The sequence below is a fragment of the Acipenser ruthenus genome, chromosome 9, assembly GCF_902713425.1.
Source record: "Acipenser ruthenus chromosome 9, fAciRut3.2 maternal haplotype, whole genome shotgun sequence".
In the NCBI taxonomy this organism is placed as follows: domain Eukaryota; kingdom Metazoa; phylum Chordata; class Actinopteri; order Acipenseriformes; family Acipenseridae; genus Acipenser; species Acipenser ruthenus.
Genome location: NC_081197.1, coordinates 35,008,037 through 35,029,732, shown reverse-complemented (window position 1 = coordinate 35,029,732; position 21,696 = coordinate 35,008,037). Strand labels below are relative to the sequence as shown.

Below are 21,696 nucleotides of genomic sequence, written 5' to 3'. Positions count from 1 at the left end.
CTGCTTCAGTCCGCTAAAAAACTGAAGCTTGGGAGGAAATTCACCTTTCAGCAGGACAATGATCCCAAGCACAAGGCCAAAGCAACATTGGAGTGGCTCAAGAACAAAAAGGTGAATGTCCTACAGTGGCCCAGTCAAAGTCCTGATCTCAATCCCATTGAGAAACTGTGGCACTATTTGAAAATTGCGGTCCACAAGCGTCGTCCAACCAACCTGAACAACCTGGAGCAAATCTGCCAAGAAGAATGGGCCAAAATCACTCCGACACTGTGTGCAAAGCTGGTACATACTTACCCCAAAAGACTTAAAGCTGTTACTGCAGCAAAAGGTGGCTCTACCAAATATTAATGTGTGGGGGTTGAATACTTATGCAAGCAAGATATTTCAGTTTTTTATTTTTCTTAAAAATATTTCCCAACATAAAACCAATGTCACCTTACAATAATTGATTTTGAGTTTCCGTGTTTTAAAATAAAATATCAAACAGAACGAAATTTCAATGTACCATTTGTAATTCAGTAATATGAGAGAATTCGTCAGTGGTCTGAATACTTTTGCAAGGCACTGTGTGTATATATTTATGCACTCAATTTAAGTTGTAAAAGGCTGGCAGAACCCCAGGTATCTAGGGTTAACTGGCGACTACTCTATTATCGTAGTCCATATAGCCATAACACCCGTTTGCAGGGACTGTAAAAAGCTTGTTCCTGTCTTGGTTTTAGATTATGTTTGCAGATTAATCTTGGCTCACTTTCAGTCCCCCCAGGGTAAATTCAAGAGAACTGCATGAAAACCTCCTGAATGCTGAAGTTACTTTTTTAAATTGACTGTATTTGTACTTCTTTTTACCTATCTGGAACAGGGCTTAACAGACAACAAATGACCCAGCCCCCAGCACAGGTTTTCAGTTTTTGGTAAGGTCAGCCTATCTTGTATGATGGGAGGTAAACGAAAACATGTTTGCCTAATTTTGAAAATTCAATTTGCAAATAATAGTTTAACTCTGTGCATAATTTCACAAATTCCAAAATTCATTTGGTTCTTTTTTCTTTTAATACAGAACACTCACATTTCATCAGTGCTAAATCAACACATTAACACCTGAGATATATACCAAACAATGTTCTCATATTTAATAAGTTACCATGTGTAGACGAGTGCTGATGTGATTCAAAAATAAAACAAAACACAGTAATACTTTAAACTATCAATTGTTGACAACTTACAAGAAACAGGGCATCCCTAAAACATCCAAAAGAATTTAACAGTAAAATATATATTTTTTCAGTTTAGTTATCAGTATTAGTGTTAAATAGGATGAAGTAGACAACATTATTTTATAAATAATATTGATTTATATACTTCTCATAATATATTTGATTATTTTGTTTCAAATTTATATAACCAGTAACATTTTCAATTGAATCAGTCATTTGCATAGAGGTCCATGTCTGTACTATATAGAAGATCAAGCAGTGTTTTATGTACAGCTGTGACTGATACTGGTAGCATCTTGTGTTTTATTAAACATTTCCATTTTAAATTAAATATATGAAATCTCATCACGAGGATAAATAAACCAATTTGGGCATTAATAAAGATGGTAATTATGTTGTGGGCATGAATTCCAAGTTAGTACCATGGTTACAAAACTGATACTGAATGTGTTACTTTGTTCGCAAGCTGCATAAGCTTGTCCTTAATAATTACTAATGACAATGAAAATCTGCTAAATTAGCTTCTGTTAGGCAGTGGTTGATTAACAAAAGGGAACAAATGATGCCAAACCCCATGATTAAAAGGGAAACACAACCATTCCGAATATTGTATGAAACAAACCACACGGCTTAGAGGATGAAACGATTTAAACTGCAGTTTCAGCCTAACTTCTTCCAGATGGTTTAGAGCTGGGTACAATGCTGGTAATTAGGACAGTCACAGGAAAATACTCAACATACTGTACTTCATACAACTGACACAAAGCTTTGTAGAAACAGAAGAAAACACTTTAAAACAGTGCAGGGTGCAAGCTGTAGTGTGGGTAGCGTTGCTTAGAAGATTTGCTGTTCAAATAAAATCTTCTCAAATCCTTGAGGAGGTGTGTAGTAAAATTCACTGAACTGGCAATCCAAAATTGCACTGTCATCCACTGCAAGACAGACACAAAATGACATTAGTCAAGTGAAAGAGCAATTATACATAACTTAGTATCAAGCCCCTCCCCTTGTGAATTAAATATGAAGTCAGTATCTCAAAAGTGTTTAAATCTGGAAAAAAAAGGCAAGCGAGTATAGTAAGTCAAAGCTCAAAGTGAAGGTTACGAGAGGTGGAAGTAACAAATGTAATTGTGAAACAACAGCAAAGCTCAACACTTGAATTGAACCAATATTTGCCAAATTAAAATATGTTCAACAATTGTTAAGCACTATAAAGAATATAATGTTTTTTTGTTTTATAAATTTAGTCGTTGCCAATTATTTTTTATTATTTTCTCCCAATTTGGAATGGCCAATTATTTTTAGGCCCAGCTCACCGCTACCACCCCTGCGCTGACTTGGGAGGGCGAAGACGAACACACGCTGTCCTCCGAAGCATGTGCCGTCAGCCGACCGCTTTTTTTCACACTGCGGACTCACCATGTAGCCACTCAAGAGCTACAGCGTCGGAGGACAACACAGCTCTCGGGCAGCTTACAGACAAGCCCGCAGGCACCCAGCCAGACTACAGGAGTCGCTGGTGCGCGGTGAGCCGAGGACACCCTGGCCGACCTCGCCCTCCCCCCCCCCGGGCGGCGCTCGGCCAATTGAGCGCCACCCCCTGGAAGCTCCCGTCCTCGGTCGGCAAGGGAATAGCCTGGACTCGAACTCGCGACGTCCAGACTATAGGGCACATCCTGCACTCCACGCGGAGCGCCTTTACTGGATGCGCCACTCGGGAGCCCCATAAAGAATGTAATGTTAAAGAAGATCTCTCCTGAATTTTCATGGACTCCCTGAAGTGCTTCTGTAATAAGAGTCTATGATTTCACAAGGGAAACTACAGTTCAATTCTGTATCACTGGTAGAATGGTAACAATACTTTAAACAACTCAATGGTATGAACCAATACACACTGGTAATCTATTGCAGTGCCACTGTAACACACATGCTAGTGTGCAACCGTATCAGGACCACAGTGCAAACACTTATATTCACTCTGTGGTGTGTTTAACATTCTATTAATGATTTATTTATGATTGTGTATCATAGTAGCCCAGTGGTAATTGTAGAATGCTTCTGTCAGGGTACTGAAAACATAATTAATGCATTCATTGTCTTTACTCTTCCTTTTGTAAGAGTAGCGTGGAGTTTTGTTATTAAAGTACAAATGTTAATGATTGCTTCAGTTCAATTTGCACTGTTATGTCAGCTCTCCATGGAGCAAATATTCAGGTTTGTTTTGTTTTTTGTTCAATCCGGGTACAATTCAAATCCAGGTCTTCAGAAATAAAAAGCATGAAGGGCTAGTGAGTTAACCCCCTGCATCACCACTTAGCTCCTTGATTAAATGGAAATTGTTTTTTTCAATGTGCAAATATGGTCCATGGGGATTTTAAGGTTTGGTCAACAGACTGAAATAAATAAATAAATAAATAAATAAATAAATAATAAAGAGGTTGATTCCTTACCATATACGACAGGGAACACTGTTCCTCTGATTCCTGATGCTGGACAATGCATATTCTTTCCATTCAAAAACATATTGAGTTCTACGTGGTCATATGTGATACCCTAGGAGAGAAAAAAACAAACCTCAGCTTTATGAAGTTTATCAATTCCACACAGAGTTTGCAATACCACACAATAGGGTGTTCAAATATGGTCTAATATCTGTGCTAGTATGCCGACATATCAGCACAGGCTGGAACATTTGTTGGGATGAGATTACACCCTCTTTCCTTGACATTTGATAACGTTCACTATCTCTCACCAAAAATAACCAGGCCACAGATGGGCTTAACAGTCACTCCTGATGTGCATCAGATGATATGCAAATTATTACCAAATTATAATAAATAGTAAATAGTGTATTTCATTAGATACAAATCAGTTATGAAACTGCTTTAGAAATAGTAAATAATATCTGAATCATATAGGATAACCTTATGATTTCAATATAAATATAATCAGAATAATACTGCAGTCTTTCTAAATAATTTTACCAGTTATAAAGCCAATGGACAATCTCATTTTATTGGTAGGTTTCTGAAAGGGAGACTTAAGTCAGTAGAATGGCAAGGATATAGAATGCTTTATATTTGATGATGCCAGTTAAATTGAAGCCCAGAGTGGTACTTGTGAATAGCTGCTGGGGGTCCAAGCCTAGTTTTTCAACTACATCAGAAATTCATCACGAAATGTTTTCTGGCAATTGCCAAAGATTGGAAGAACATCAAATCTGAATGTTCCACTCACACTGGCACACCTGCCTCTGCTACACCTTCTTCACAGATTAAAAGGATAAAGACATTTTAAAATAAACTAAAATTAAATTAATTTATTGATGAAGACTTCTAGTAGAAATGTTTGTCATTTAATTTTAGTTTATTTTATTATTTCTTAAAGTAATTCAGCCCTAATGTTTAATAGTTATGGAAGATTAAGAGGATAGAGTCTGTATATTCCAGCCAAATATACTTTTTTCATCAACAAATGAAGTATTGATTTTGCCAAATTGGACTGGTCACATATTGGTGCAGTTTTTATTCATAGAATCAAGACTAGAAAGTTCTTGTTTGGAGGTGACATTCAGCAAATGTAATTAAAAGTAGAGATTGTTCTACAAGACATGGAACATCATCTTTAAAAATAACCAACATTTAGAAATGCTTGCACATGAAGAAAATCCAAAGTGCCAGCCTCTGATCTTGTGAGTGGCACTGCGCAGCAGAGTGACTCACCACTATATCTCCTTCCTGAGGGATGCTGTTTGCAGGGAGCCTGTTTTTCTCCTCGTTGTTGTGACAGACAGATCCATCGTGTCTCAGGACTAAGCTGTGAACATCCCGTCCAAAAGGGATCTGGTTCAGGTTAACCTTCTGCGTAGCGACTCCAATCCCCCACACGCCTGAGGAAAGCAATTTACTGAAATCATTTCATAAACTGGGCATCATTTCTGAGATGCCACGTTAGTGCCAATTCAGGACATTTCTGTGGTTAATATTTATTGAATGCAGATTTAAGAGTAAGTAGCTTCAAGTTAAAGTTATTTTTGCACTGCCCCTTTACTGTTCATGATGTTTGCAATCATTCCAAGTAGTTTACACAGAAATGCGTTTCTTTTCTTAAAATCTTAAATAATGTGCGCTTTGACTAGCAGTTCAGGAGCTGCTCTTGGATTCCAGCTGCCTGCCAGACATATCTAATGTAGGCCAGATCAGCCAACATGTATATTAGTAAGTGTCGGTACCACCTAGAGCGCTGCTTGATCAAAAGTGGCAGATCACTATACAGTATGTCGATGGCTCTTAGGCACTTAAGTTAATCTAACCTTATGTTACATCTATGGCAAGCAACTAGCTCCTAAACTCGGGCGAAAGCACCATAACACAATAAAAACAACGATTGCAGACATCATAAATGTAAGGGGAGTGATAAAAAAGAAGAAACAGAATTTGATTTGAAGCGATTTACTCTTTACTATTCTACAAGTGTGAGGGGTGATGCAACTCTTGCTGCTGCTGCTGTCACCATTACAACTCTTAAATCAGAACGTTGCCTCTCAGGTCAGATTCTTGTGCATGAACAACGATTCACTTGGTTCTGCTTACAATAGCGGAGTCCACGCATGCACTGCAAAGTCCCATGTTTACAGAAAACCAGGATTTATGTTCATCCCAGTGTTATACATCACGTGCAGCTCATTCAGTTCCACATCATATGTGAAGTCTGAAAAATATTGTCTGAACCCTTTTGTTGCATGGTATAATGTTTCTGCATGGTTTGCTTCCAGATGCTGTAGAACTGACTGTTGGCTGGCTTTCGTTGAAGTCATGTGGACTGCAAATAAATAGCTACTATGGCAGATAGCTGACCTAGTTTTTATAGCAACAAAGCTAAATAACTTTAGCAGTAAAGGGGTTACAAAATAGGGTCTTGGTTGAATATCTCTTGGTGTGCTACAGTAACTGACTCAGATGTGTAATTACTAATTAGTGGTGTGCATAATTGCCCCTCTTTCCATTTCACATAGTTGTAAAACCTAGTTAAATAGTTCAGATTTTGTGATTTTTTAATGACTCATTTCCATGCATACGACACAACATACAACATATGTAAGCAGATGGAGGATCAGGCTAAACAGTAATCCTGACAAGACTGGTTGATTGCAGTGTGCCAAGACTTTTGAGCACCCAGCAACAAAATCCAAGCTGAACTGAAAGCAGAATTTGGCTTTTTATAACCAGAAAGTGAGAAAATTCTATGAATATTGAAATTCATACAACACTCAAGGTCGTTTCAGCTAATCACAGAACAGACAGCCATTCATGTGTTATTCTGCAACAGCGCAAATCCTGCCCCTGCAGTTATACTGCTAAATGTGTAATTATAGATGTGCAGTTAAACTACAGCCCTGGATGAGTCCTGCATCACAATTTAATTAGACACAACTTATTTGCCATGGTTCAGTTCAAAACACAAGCGCTCACAACACCAAAACTGCACAGACCGGAGGAAATGTAAACTTTAATATCAAAAGCGTTTCATAAATGAAATAATTTAGCACTATTTACTAATGCTGGTCTTGTGTAAATATTCTCTTGGTAACCACCAGGCACTGATTATCCCATATTCAAATCAACAGAAGGTTACTTCATTGAATTAAAATGAACATTTTTTGCATGCTACTTAATAAAATGAACAGACCGTCAATAATGGTTTACTGTTCCAGAGTTTCATGGAAACAAAACAAAACACACACAATTACTAACCTGAGGACTGGATTTTGAATTCAAAATAGCTCTTATTCTGATGTAAAGGAGCATTTGCTAAGCAGCCACCCGTGCCACATATTCTTCTGCCACTTTTGACAATAACAACATCTGTTCCTATAAATGAGAGTATGGAAAAAAACAAAACTCTATTGTTATTATTATTATTATTATTATTATTATTATTATACACACACAGAAGGACCAGCACATTTCCAACATCAGCCCAATCATTTTCTTGTATGTGCTTGATTTGCCCCAGTTTATAGGTAACACGCTCATGTGTGTCTTATTGGACTCATAAAACAAGGATGGCAATAAGTGGAGTCTTATTGCCATCCCTGAATCCACTGCAAGACTGGTCAAAATGGATTTGGGTAAACTGCTGCATTTTCTACATTCAGAAAAAGGCATCTACGTTATGCAACTTCTGTATTAATCTTCGAGTGTATCCTATCCATGCAACTGCAATTTATCTCTGTGGTGGGCGTTACTGTAAAGGTCACCATTTGAAATATTTGCAATTTTGGTCCATTTTAAAGACTCAGTACAAACTGATTACGGTGTCCTACCATTTTTTTTTTTTTTTGTAAATGTGTAGGCCCTTCAGTGTGCATGAAAGTATTTTGGCATTCTGCTTTGTGGCAATAATATGTTGATCCCCAGATACCGTAAATCTCTACGTGTAGTAATGAATGAAAATGGTTCGGTACTAAAAAATGTTGTTGTTGATTTATTTAGATAGATAGATAGATAGATAGATAGATAGATATGTACCGATCTACTGAGAAGGACCTTTGGGTGTATGACTACATTCGTTTAGAACATAATTAATAGCAGTGTTGAACTACCCACAAAGTACAGCAGTACATTCATAGTAAAACAAAAAAGTCGAATCATCATATGGCAATATCAACAAACACGTACCAGTGCTTCTTGCTGGAAAGTTATTTCAATCTTATTTATTCATTCATTCATTCATTCATTCATTCATTCATTCATTCTTTTTCAAACACGACAGATTACATTCAGCCACACACCTTCCTGGACAGTATCAGTACCGTACAGTGTACTGATCAGAGCTCCTGTCATTTCCCTCCGTCTCTCTGTTGTTTATGGCTCTAAGACATTAGAGAATTGCTGTAATGTAAAAATATATATATATAAATATATACATGCCCCCCCTTACCCATGTGGTGTGTGTCTAGCTGGACTGTGGGCATTTCTTTCAGAGGAACATGCCCTGATCCTCCGTCTCCGCACCATCTCAAACAACAGCCGAGTACCGAGGACATGATCGCTCTGCCTGCCCAGAATTTCCAGTCTGTCCGGAAATAATAATCAGACTTTCTCAAAGAGATCGCGAGGACTGGGGAGAAAGAGGAACAGGATCGCTGAGACTCAGAGAGCATGTACAGATTAACAGCGCCCTCTGTTGAGCATTTAACACAGTTTTAAAAACAAACATTTCATTTGTCATTTTTTTTTTTTTTAAACCCAGGGTAGACTGCCTTACGTCAAACGTGGAGTTGTGTAACCTGCGGGGCAGAGGATAAAAAAGGAAATATTATGTGCTCGTTAAAAGAAGGAAACCATTTAGTTCCTGGTCTTACTGCTGAAGTATCAAAACAAACAGTAGCGTAGACAAAGTACTTTTGCGCATGCATATTGATGTAGAATCGGTTGTGCAACCAAATGTCTTGTTTATTCTACATACGGATTGTTTAATGATTAGACAGCATAATAGCTGCTAGCCTGCTAGATATACTATATCATACTGCAAGTTGATTAGGTAGTGTTTGTATTAAAATAACCAATTCATCTATTTATTACTTTTATTCATTTTATTTAAAAAAACATAGATCGTGTGTGTGTTGTTGTCAGAGCCCATGGCTTTGATATTTAGGTGTTTTTTTGGCATCTGGGTGATAAAGCTGGCCCTTGCAGCCAGAGAGATGGGGAAATGGACCAGTCACCCTCCCCCCACACAACAGCGTAGTATAGTAGGTTTACTGTTATTAACAGACATCATTTAATGACGTAACGTAGTCCTTTCATTTAAGAAATAGTTGTTGAACAGATCACCGAAATGTTTCTCATTGAATTTAGTTATGTGTAGTGTGGTCCAGTGGTTAAAGAAAAGGGCTTATAACCAGGAGGTCCCCGGTTCAAATCCCACCTCAGCCACTGACTCATTGTGTGACCCTGAGCAAGTCACTTAACCTCCTTGTGCTCCGTCTTTCGGGTGAGACGTAATTGTAAGTGACTCTGCAGCTGATGCATAGTTCACACACCCTAGTCTCTGTAAGTCGCCTTGTCTAGAATAATACAATTATTCCCTGTAGTTTGTAATATTTTGTCCTATGATAAGCCTATAAATGCCATGTCGTGTATTAACATATGGCTCTGCATTTAAGTTAATGTCGGTTTGACGAAAATAGGGCAGTATCAGATATCAATGTACAGGGTGATTAGAACACACCATATCATTGATGTGGTAAATGTATTCTAATCACCCCTGTATATAGTTGGCTTTGTAAACAAGGACACGTGATAGTGTTGTACTACACTCTTGAAACCACTCCACTTTGACTGGCTATTCCTAGTATTTTTTTAGACAAGGTAATTTGCTAATTTGTACCTATGACTTGAGAACTAACTCATCTGATCAGCCTACACCTTCACTCCACAAATGAGTTTTACTTTGCTATTTATACCCCACATGGGTGTTTATACAATGTAGTAATTGTTTTACTTTTTTATTTGTGTATTTCTTTGTTGTTTTTCACTTCGTAATTTATTTGTAAATGTGTTGTGAGTTATTTAAAGTGTGAAAAATGCAACTTAGTAATGCCAATATACAAAAACCACTGCTTCATATAAACGCGTTATTAAACAGTTTTTTTTCCATGAACCCAGAAAATGGGACCTTCATTTTTATATAACCCATCTTAAGCGTTCTATCCTAAATTATTAAAACCGTGTGATGTTAAAAAGCCAAATGCACATAATTAGGTAAATTCACAATACTGTATATACTGTACTAGTGTTAGACTATGGTATATGTAGTATTACCGCATAGGCTTTCTATTTACCTCACTTTCTTATACCACATTGTATGTATACGTTATCTCCCAATTTGCACTGTGTTGTATTCATTTCTGGTTTATTCTGAAATCTCTTCAAAAATGGATAAGGGCGTCTGCTAAGAAACAATTAATAATAAAAACATTTTTAAATAATGTTTAAAATCTTCCAATTAATAATAATCTGATATTTGTTTTATTATATATAGTCTCACATAGAAACATATCTGTTCAGATATGGTTTATATATAAATTATATGCTAGATCTGTGGTTTTCAACCTTTTTAAAATTGTACCCCTTGTTTCTTGGGGTTTCAGCTCAAGTACTCTTTTACAACGTTCGCTCAATAAAAGGTAGAATAATCTGATTAACAAAACCAACATAAAAATGATCCAAAGGGACCATAACTTCCAGTGGCTTTTGCAAGTCAGACATGTATCAATTTTTGACTCGAGGAATGATGGACAGGATAATCTGGATGTACAGTACTAGCAAACACCGAAGACAAATTCCACCTGCCGCTACGCTGTAACTAAAATGCAGACGCGCCTAATAGCCTAAAAAAACGTCAAAGTATGGGTGTTGTGGTCATTATTTAGGTTTACCGGCGCATTTATACTTCAGAAAAACGCAGAAAGACTGTGCTTCCCTGATTACCATTCAATTGTATGATTAGCACAGTTCAGGACAATCTGAGCAGAGCTGTCCATAGGCAGACTTGCCACACACGCCTACTTCACTCACCTTAGCAACATCAGAGTGGTAATACGCGCAATAGAAATTCTGCATGCGTACAGGTGGATGATAATTTTGAAATTTACTGCAACCTTTGAGCAGCTAAACAAAACTGAAATATTCATGGACACTGGTGTAGGGGTAATATAAAATACCGTAAAAAAAATTAACATTATTTTCTATCACTTTCATTTTTGCATTTCTGACCCTTACTCCACACTGCTGCCCTTGGTTTGCTAGCATGTTGGAAAAGGGTATATACAGCCATATGAAATTTATTTCCGTTTGCATCAGATGGGAAATTACATCACATCCATATTTGAAAAACATTATAATGTGATAGGGCAGCAGTGTGGAGTAGTGGTTAGGGCTCTGGACTCTTGACCGGAGGGTCGTGGGTTCAATCCCAGGTGGGGGGACACTGCTGCTGTACCCTTGAGCAAGGTACTTTACCTAGATTGCTCCAGCAAAAACCCAACTGTATAAATGGGTAATTGTATGTAAAAATAATGTGATATATTGTAACAATTGTAAGTCTGCTAAGAAATAAATAAATAATGCTATTATAACAAAATACAGTACTGGGCACTGTAAAATACAAGCTATTCACCCCGCAATGAAGGTCTGAGCCGCCGGATTGCCCGATGACCTCTCGGGTGTATATCAACTTGTATCACTGACAGAACCCTATATTTTGTATCGTATATATTATGCTCATATATGTTTATATCTTAACAAATGCCTTTATGTTCCTACAAAATGTCTACTAGCTGAGGTACCACTTTTTTATCAAAATGTAGGAATACAGGCTTTGGTGCGTCACATTTTATTGGTCAACAGAAGGTACATGGTTAAATGTTCATTCGCCCAGAGAGGGAGAAATCTGCACAGCAACAAGCGCCATCATTGCGCTCCATTGTGCGTTACAAGCAGCTGGTGAGTAATATATAATGTTGCTTTTTACGCGCACACAGCAGTCATAATCGTTTCTAAAAACATTGCGACTTCTTCTGTATTTTTATACAATATGATTAAGTATGGCAGGCCACTTTGGGAGATGATTTTAAACATGCTACAAAAAGCCTCTTATCTGGTGGATCACGTCATTATGTGGTACATCAGCGTTCCATCAGACCCGAAAAATTGAGAAGCAAAAGTGTATTCACACGAGTAGGCCTAAATAAAGATTTAAACGTAGCGGCTGAATTCACGTATAGGCTACATGAATATTGTAAGGAAAAAAAATATTAGGCCTACCCTGTGATGTGGAGTTGACGGAGACGCAGGATTGCTTGTCTGTTTTCTCCGTTTGCCCACTTTGCGAGACAGGTTTAGCTCACAGTGCAAGAAATACTATATTTTATTTCATTCTGGATTTTTTATTTATTTTTTTTAACCCGAAATGGTAGCTGGTTTAAGAAACGACCGATTGTGATATTGTAATATCAGTGGTATGGACAAGAGTGACAAATATTTATTTTTAAATCGATTTTCACAGATTCATCACACAATGACGAAGAGCACTCCAAGAGGCAGGAAGTGGGAACAGCAATGGTACAGGGGATGTGCAAGCTAAAACTATTTTGTGACGCACTTATTTAGACAGGCGGTATAAACTATTGAAATTAAAATGTAGATGTTGGTATAGTCCATTTAATTTCTCTTTTTAAAAACGTATTCCGTTTTTATATACCGTTTTAAAAGCATGTTCTTTTTCTTTCTTTTTTACAGAATATGGAACTCCTAGAAGAAGACCTTACTTGTCCTGTTTGCTGCTGTTTATTTGAGGACCCACGGGTTCTACCTTGTTCTCACAGTTTTTGCAAGAAATGTCTGGAAGGTATTCTTGAAGGAAACAGCAACAGGAGCTGGAGACCACCGTTTAAATGCCCCACCTGTCGTAAAGAAACAACGACTACAGGAATAAACAGCTTACAAATCAATTACTCGTTGAGGGGCATTGTGGAAAAGTACAACAAAATCAAACTCACACCAAAAATGTCAATTTGTAGAACACACAGCGGACAGCCACTGAATATATTCTGTTCCTCCGATCTCAAACTAATTTGTGGGTTTTGCGCTACAATGGGGGATCACAAGGGACATACGTTTTGTGCGATGGAACACGCATACCAGCAAGAGAAGGCGGCTTTCGAGGAACTTTTTCTGGGATTTGAAAAGTGGCGCAACGCGGATGTGGTGTCTTGCTTGAATACATTGGAGGACAGCAAGAGAAAGGCACTGCAACTGGTATCCAAGGATGGGGAAAATGTAACAGAATATTTCGATAAATTAATCCACACGCTGGAGCAAAAGAAGAACGAAATACTGTCCGATTTTGAAACCCTGAAGCTAGTGGTACTGCAGACGTACGATCCCGAAATAAAGAAACTGAGCATGGTCCTTGAAGAGCAGAAAAGGGCGCTGAGAATCGCAGAGTCTTTCAAGGACGTGTCTGATCCGCTCATGTTTCTGCAGCAGATGCAAGAATTTCGGGAGAAATTGAGAATCATTCGAGAGATTTCCCTGCCTTCTCGCCCATGTATGGATGTCAGTCCTATAATTCAAAACTTTGATACAAAGAAGTGGGACTCTGTAAAACTAAAGGATGTCGATAAGATTCTCACCCCCCACGAAAACTGCACATCTCCCTTTACAAAACCCAAGTACTCACGGGTTCTCGTGGGGGTTACAGTTTCCCTGTGCCTCTTAACATTAGCATTGTATATTCAGGATTCACTGAGTCTCTCATTTCTGTTAAACCAAATGTCAGCGGTTGGCAGTTCATGTTTACCTGCTTCAATGCAATCCTCAGACTATGCTGTGGCATGCTGGGGCGAGGTTGTAAGCGTTTGTTTGTTTCTCTATGACATCTGTCAGAAACATACACTACTTCTGCTGAATTATACTGCAGAATTTGTTTGCAGTTACAAGTTATTATAGATACCAATGTACTTTTCTATACACACACACACTATACGGTTACAGTTTATACATTATTAAAATGACAAGAATTCCTTTTAATAAAATATCAAATACGATTTGTTGTCATAGATAAATGTATGTTGTGTTTGTTTAACGTGACATAGAAATGTATTAAGCTCCTTCTGCAACAGTATTTGATAAAGATGCATGTTTTTTTTTACATGCTGTGATGTTAACACATGTATATCCAAATCAAATTCAAATAATGTATCTTTTTCAGAAACCTGTATAATTATAGGGTGAAAAACGTGTTTTAATTCATTTCATTCAGGTTTGCATCATGTCTAAGCACTAGGTGTTTATTTACCTTGATTTAATATTGATAGTCTAGGCCCTTATACATTTATCAGCTTGTTTTTGTTTTCACCCAAGCTAAATTATAGAGAATCAGTATAGACAACTTGTTGTATTGCCAGTGTTCTCGCTCTCCTCACTTTCCATTCAGCACATTGAGTCTGGATCAATGGCATTTGAATACGTGCTAGAAATAAATGCAAAACTGATTCTCACATTTGTAATGTATTCATCGGGGATTGGTTTAAAGAGAATATTATATTCTATTGTTGGTATTAAATACATACATGAAATAATGTCCAGTTGTTAGTTCTGTTTATTTACATTGCTCAAATATAGCGTTCTTTCTATTATCGCAAACCCCTAGCAGTGTTTATTGGTTTCTTTTATTGGTGAAACGTGTGGATATTTTAACATTTAGCAAACTACCATATTGAAAGTGTTTTTTCTTTAGAATCATTAAATCTAGCAACACAAAGACACATATTCTTCAGTAAAGGCTGTAAAATGTACGTATTTTATATATACCGTATTCACAATGTTGCCTAAATATATAGGGGCCTACATGCTATAATTTACAAAGACTGCATGTCCAATTTGTGGTTTTATGCATTGGTCATTTGCAAAAAATGCTTCATCGGTTAGTTTCAGAAGAATAATCATTGTAATCTAGAATTCAACAACACGTTGTGTAAGTAAACAAAGCGCAAATGTATTTTTTAAATAGCAAAATGTGTCATTTGTAAACTGCAGTTTAGTAGTTACTAGAAATTTTAAAAAAAGTCCAATAAAAACGAACATCTGCAATGCATAAGGAGATACACTTATATTACATAAAAAAGTAATGGTTGAATGTCCTTGCATGGATGCGTATTAATTTGCACTGTACAATCAAAACCGTAAAATACACAGAAATAAAATTAATACTATCATTATTTGGTCTATTAAATACCAAAACCATAACAAATATATTCTTACAATTCATATATTGTTACTGTAACAAATACATTATTTACACTAACTTTGTGTGCGAGACCCTATTATACTTATATGCGTATTTTTACTTAAGAATTTAGGACCTATGAGGTAGATTTATCGGCAGTATCTAGTCATTCAAAAAACAGGTTACAGGTCAGTCGAGTTGTTAACGCTATTTTTTTACATTATGTCATGCATTTAATTACAGATCAAATAGGTTAATCTAAATTCACCCTAAACCAATCTGAGCGAATCAACACTAACATGTTTGGAAAACCTTTCAAGTTGCTATCAGAGGCTTCATAGCAACGTAACTAGACTGCTTGTTTGCATTTCGTTGCCAGGAAATACGAAGCAAACCGAAGTCGATTGTACACTACGATTTCGTCGGCTGTTTATGTACACTTTAACACTAGAGCAGGATTTGGGGGTCTGAGGTCTTCGAAGGTCACTTCAATAAAAATGACTATCGGCAATAAAGAAGTTGTCACATTAAATTTTGGGGGGCAGAAATTTACAACCTTAGTGTCAACACTGAGAAGATTTTCCGATTTTAAACCAGCACGCATGTTATTATTATTATTATTATTATTATTTGTTTATTTAGCAGACGCCTTTAGCCAAGGCGACTTACAGAGACTAGGGTGTGTGAACTATGCCTCAGCTGCAGAGTCACTTACAACTACGTCTCACCCGAAAGACGGAGCACAAGGAGGTTAAGTGACTCGCTCAGGGTCACACAATGAGTCAGTGGATGAGCTGGGATTTGAACCGGGGACCTCCTGGTTACAAGCACTTTTCTTTAACCACTGGACCACACAGCCTCCTTGTTGGATGGAAGTGACCCAGAATTCAGAGTAGTGAATGGTCAGTTTTTCGTGGACAGAGATGGGAGTTTATTTAAGTATATCCTGGACTACCTAAGGACTCCCCTGGTCTCCCCGCCTCCCGATTTCTTTGATTACGAAGGTTTGACACGTGAAGCTGAGTTCTATGAAATACGTTTACTGGTAGATGACCTAAGCAGACAGTATTCGACAAAGGCTGGAGATCCTGGAGGTTTGATTTTCTCTTCAAGAGACTCACACGTTCTTCAGAATCTTCTGTTCACACAGCAGCATCATCGAGATGCTAGCTGCGAGGATATGTGTGTTTGCAGAACAGGCATTGACGAACTGGAATTATGCATACCAACCTCAAAAACCAATGGCTCCCGTGCCACTGCAGAGATGTTCACACCACGACCTTATGTTCCAATGTGGCACAAACTACTCACGGTAATTATGTAATAGGCTACAGTAACCAAAAAAAAAAAAAAAAACCTCGATAACAATAATTTGTTAAATATGATGCAAACATGTGCAATAGTATAACAGCGACTGCAATACACTAACCCTCATCAGTGGTTATCACGTAGATTTAAAATATAATGTTGTATATACAGGATATTCTTACATCCACAAGACTCAATAAATGTAGTTATTGCGCTACACAGGTGTGTGAAAATATACTGTCAGAGAATTAGAATGTTTGCATCTGAGCAATCCACAATCACGAAGCACTTTGATCTAATTACCCGATTTAAAAAAAAAAATTATAACAGTGCACTGGATGCTGGTCTTGTGCACATAGACAAGAGAACATCCTCTAAGTTTATTTTCTATAGTCGAAGCTTATTGTAATTTAAATGTAGTATACTAACGCTACCTATTGTGTTTCAGGTATGTGACGATTCAACCAGACAGGAAACTCATTAATGGCACCACTGTACTGGGCTCACTAGTAGATATACTACTAAAAGAAGGATTCCGCCTCATAGGCACACGAACGGTTTCTTCAGAAGAAAAGGTGGAGTCTTACACATTTGAAAGAATCAAAAGGCCACAGACCCTGACCATTAACGATGGGCTCAGAACAGGACATGCTAATCATCAAACAAAACTCTAAGAAAATGAAGACAACACAATCAGCTTCAAAAAGCACTTTATTTGTGGTAATTCTACCCTGAAGGTGGCGACACATTGGTACCCTAAAAAATATAGCTAAAATGCAGTTTCTGTAATTGTACATAAATAAGGGTCCATTATTTTGTCTATGTAATGTTGTGTTTTATTTATGGTCACCATCTGAACATTCAGTATCGTGATTTATAATTATAAATGTACAGGAAAACACAGAAAACAATTAAGACATCCTTCAAAAGACCACTGAGAAAACAGTATGCTGTCCTAAGTAATGTCAGGCACAATTTATGTTTTGATCAAGTTACTTAAAAAAAAAAAAAAAAAAAAAAAAAAAAAAAAAAAGACAGTTTACTCTAGAAATAAACACATCTATTGCAGTTAAGTGGCCTTTTAACCTTTAACTTGCACTCTATCAGTTAGCTCTAATTGCTGTGTTTAAGTTTGTTCTTTGTATTTATCCATACACTGCACATTTATAAGGCTGACCCTTTAAAAATATATGTGTTTTTTTTTTTATGTCTGAAACACTTAATGATGTATGAATAAAAATAGCTGCAAAAATAAAATGTCAACTTGTCAAAAGTAGTGTGTGAACCACAGAGTCTGTTTGGCAACTTTACTAGTGCTTTTATGTTCCTGAAGGGAAAACACTTTAGTTGATAAACCAGTCATACATTCACCACCCACTAGGGGAGGCCATCACAGAACCATCATTTGAATCCAGACAAAACGCTGAAAAGGAAAGGTTAGTTCAACTTTATTGACTTCATGCATTTTTTTTTTAAGTCCACTTTATTTAAAAACAATGTAAATAAAATGTCTGTATATTTTATAACCAAACTAATCAGATCACCATTCTGTACTTTAACCGAACAATCACATACTAGAGTTCAAATAACCTGGTGCTTCTAAGTTTCTTTAAGCATGGTACTGGGCCTTGATGTTCCGTATCTTTGGCGCAAAAGATTTTAAAACACTGGATAATAGTACAATTCCTGAACTCCGTCCCTTAACTTTTGGATAAACTGCATATAAACGCCATAGAACATACAGAGTTGCACTGTGAATAGGCATGTGAGAAATCTGTACGTATATGGAATAATCAAATAGCAGCGTCTTGTTTATTTAGAGGTGGCCAATATTAGTAAACCTGAGCCAGAAGTGATGTTATATACATGAACTTGGCAGTATAGTTATCCAGTTAGATGGCTGGATTTAGTATTATGTTATTTCCAAAAATAAAGATAGGCAACACCAGCCAACACAATAGCACATATACCCCATTTACATTACAATGTAATATGTACATTCCTCTGTAAAGGTATAGTATGTACCCACCTGTGTACCAGACATCCAGCATATATAAATAAAAGGGACGTGGTGGAAAACAAAACAAATATGCACATCAACATGCAGCATAAATACAAACTACATTACCATTTAAATTTGGGACATTCACAGCACTGTTTTGGCCATAATAAAATATATCATGAGCAATGATTACTATATTGCTTATTTTTTGTAGATAAAATCATCCTTTTGTAGATCATATTTTTAAAATTTTAAGAAACAAAAGACTGTGTGATTTGGATGATCAAGTTTTTTTTTTTTTTTTTTTTTTTTTTTAAATAGCCAAACATTATCACAGTAGATTATATTCTCTTTCGAAACACTGATTAGAACCTGTACCATATTAAAAAAAATGCTCGTAGTGTTTCAAGGTTTTGATATTTATCACAGAAGTATGAGACTTAAATTTGCTTTTTACAACTACCATCAGCATGCATTTCATTATGATAATATAGTTAGAATAGAAGAGTTTGGATTATTTGGGATCAGATAAGCATGAGTAGTACTTTGCATCAATTTTTTTTTATTGTAAGCAACATCTGTCATCTTTTAATATCTCAATGAAAAACACATGAAGAATATGTTTAAAAGATAGGTGCAAAGTAGTACATTACTTTATAATGAGCAACATTGCACATGTGGGCCTACAAAGGATTTGATGCACATGGAAAATATAACACTAAATATACCCTATGGTAGTTCTAATAAAGGCAAAACTGGCATAGTAAATATTACATTATTGTCCCACTTACTGACAGACCTTGTCCTTTCAATTCGAAACATTTTAGGGGGACAATTTTCACCTTACAGCACCCATCCTTTACAATTGGATTTTGAAGGAAAAAAGGGTTAATTTGGCAAAAATCTTAATGACAAATTACTCTTGAAAAGGCTGCCATTAAGACATGAATAAATGGTTTTGTATCAATACTGTAGATTTACATCTTAGAAGTAACATAGGCATATATTCTCAATATTAGTAATATACTTGTCTGATCATGTGCTTATGTAGATATAAAAATGTACTATAAGGGTACACCCATGGTTGAATTTCACTGGCTACTCAATTTCTCAATGACACACAATCAGTTTTAGTTTGTTTATAGCCAATAAGAGAGGTATTTTTAAAATTAAAAGTAAAACAGGGTTTGACATTTATTACACTATACAACTCCACTTTCTACTGGCTGGATTTTGTTTTATATTCGTTGCAGTACCAGGTAAACTTCTGTAAAGCTGCATTCACTTGTAATTAATTTACCCTTTTCTGGGTTTTTGGATACAAAATATCATTACTAATATTGGTGTAACAAAAACAGTGCTGAAAATATCCATCTTAAATATTAAGTACACACATAAATACAGGTAGTGGACAAAAAAATGGAAACACCAATGTTTAATAGGGCGTTGAGCCATTATGGTATCCCACTGTGGAGTTCTCAGCGGACCATTTTTGATGAAACTGGCTGCTCGCGCCCCAGGTTGAAATTTGCAGTTAATTGATCTGCACTTGCTCGTATGTTTTGCCTTGCATTTCGAATTAATGCACGGGTATCACGTTCCTGGAGTATTCGCTTCCGCCCACTGTTGCCCTTTGCTGATGTCTTTCCCTCGGAGTTCCATGCCGACATCACCTTAGACACCGTTGCTCGTGAAACATCAGCATGTTGAGCTGTCTTGGTTACTGAAGCTCCAGCCAAACTCACCCCAACAATCACCCTTCTTTCAAAGTCACTGAGGTCTCCTCTTGCAGCCATAATTATAGGCAACCAGTCCTGTCCAGCATTTTCATACATGACCCTAAGCATGCTGGGATGTTATTTGCTTAATTAACACGAGCCACACCTGTGTGGAAGCCCTTGCTTTCAATATACTCTGTGTCCCTCATTTACACATGTGTTTCCATTTTTCTGTCCACTACCTGTGTGTGTTTTTATATATATATATATATATATATAAAAACATACATTCGATCAATTCTTAAACAACCAGTTTCCCCACAAAATTGGGTTCTCTATTTGTAAAACAAAGTGTAACAAATTTATCTCTTCAGTACTGTATACTATGCCAGTTATCAGGATGAGCATCCCCAGCAGGATGGAGAATACTTCCCACATACCCCTAATAGGTAACTAGAATACTACTTGTGTCCTAGAACACCCCATCTGTGCTATATTTGACTAAACCGGTCTTGCAAGTCTCACCACTTAGTTACTGCTGCTTGCATCAGACCTCCAGTTAGTCTGGGAGCCACATAGGTCAAATCTATATATCAAATCTGGGATAAATGGGTTTGAAAAGTACCAAATTTCAAGCTTTGTTTCACAAAATATAGGTATTGATATGTAAAATTGATGGTCTGCTCAGGATCTGCTCTTGCAAAATGTATTATATCAAGCAGCAAAGTTTAGCCTATCTAGCAAAAAATTGTGTATATTAATTCTGACCAATATTAAGATAAAACTCAAAAGTATATGCTCCAACTGGTTAAAATTACTTAAATTGGTTTAACGGTCATTGCTGTACCTAGAAAGACCATCACTGACTTATCTGCAATTGTGTAAAAAATGCATAACACAGCAGTTGGCCACCATCATGGGTGTTCACCCTTGCACCACGCTGAGGACCAGCATTTCCAACTTAGACAGGGGTTTGGTTTTTTTTTTTTTTTTTTGGTTAACAATAAATCTAAATGTACTAACTTAAGTTTCATTGAACATAAGGACATAACTTGTTTGTGTACTTTTAAAATTGAAAGTAAAAAGTAAAAGAAAAGGCAATGTCCTTACAATTAACTGCTCTACAGATCATCTACCATTAACTCTTGATCTTCCTCCAGGTCTGTTATTCTGGCACGTTTTCCAGGTTCTGCAGCGCACATGCACGAAACACATGGGACACTGTTTTTTGCACATCTGCAATTGCGAAGACATCGTCCTTTCTTACACCCAAAAAATGAACTTTGTTACAGTGACAGTGGGGATACCATTGGTTATTCTCCTACCACAATCCAGTGGATCTGGAAGTGTTGGATCATTCATGTGATCACTTTTGCTCACATGTATTTGGTGAAGAGCACACAATGCATGCAGATGAAAAGAATGAATCAGTAGGAGACAAGCTTCTAAGGTCTGTTCTGGCAGACATTGTTCTGAAAAGATGGGCTCTCAGTCTGTCTAGAGTCAAATTTATCTCTGCCCTAGAGCCTTACAAATAGTTCCTTTGCCTCTGATATAACATTGTCAAACACTTTTTCACCTGCATGATATGGTATCTCACCAAAGCTTGCAAGGGCAAAGTTTTGCAATTTGTTTTTTCCCCTTTCCTGAAAGG

General features: G+C 36.9%; 2 protein-coding genes across 4 annotated transcripts; one reads left to right on the top strand and one right to left on the bottom strand.

Annotated features, from left to right (window-relative positions):
- Positions 1-1,034: 1,034 nt before the first annotated feature.
- Positions 1,035-12,306, bottom strand: LOC117405664 (SPRY domain-containing protein 7-like). Of its 2 annotated transcripts, XM_034008879.3 has the most exons (6): positions 12,050-12,306; positions 8,160-8,339; positions 6,971-7,087; positions 4,940-5,106; positions 3,668-3,770; positions 1,035-2,149 (listed from the first exon to the last, which is right to left on the bottom strand). In XM_034008879.3, exons 2-6 carry the CDS (start codon positions 8,263-8,265, stop codon positions 2,052-2,054), a joined length of 591 nt encoding a protein of 196 aa, XP_033864770.3. In that variant the 5' UTR covers positions 8,266-8,339; positions 12,050-12,306; the 3' UTR covers positions 1,035-2,051. The 2 variants fall into 2 exon arrangements, with proteins under 2 accessions (XP_033864770.3, XP_058885871.1); XM_059029888.1 differs by lacking the exon at positions 12,050-12,306 and having other exon boundaries at positions 8,160-8,397.
- Positions 11,144-17,364, top strand: trim13 (tripartite motif containing 13). 2 transcript variants are annotated; one of them, XM_034008878.3, is made up of 4 exons: positions 11,644-11,728; positions 12,291-12,346; positions 12,524-16,326; positions 16,771-17,364. In XM_034008878.3, the coding sequence occupies exons 2-3, from the start codon at positions 12,344-12,346 to the stop codon at positions 13,733-13,735; spliced, it is 1,215 nt and encodes a 404-aa protein (XP_033864769.1). In that variant the 5' UTR covers positions 11,644-11,728; positions 12,291-12,343; the 3' UTR covers positions 13,736-16,326; positions 16,771-17,364. The 2 variants fall into 2 exon arrangements, with proteins under 2 accessions (XP_033864768.1, XP_033864769.1); XM_034008877.3 differs by lacking the exon at positions 12,291-12,346 and having other exon boundaries at positions 11,144-11,728.
- The last annotated feature ends 4,332 nt before the right edge of the window (positions 17,365-21,696 follow it).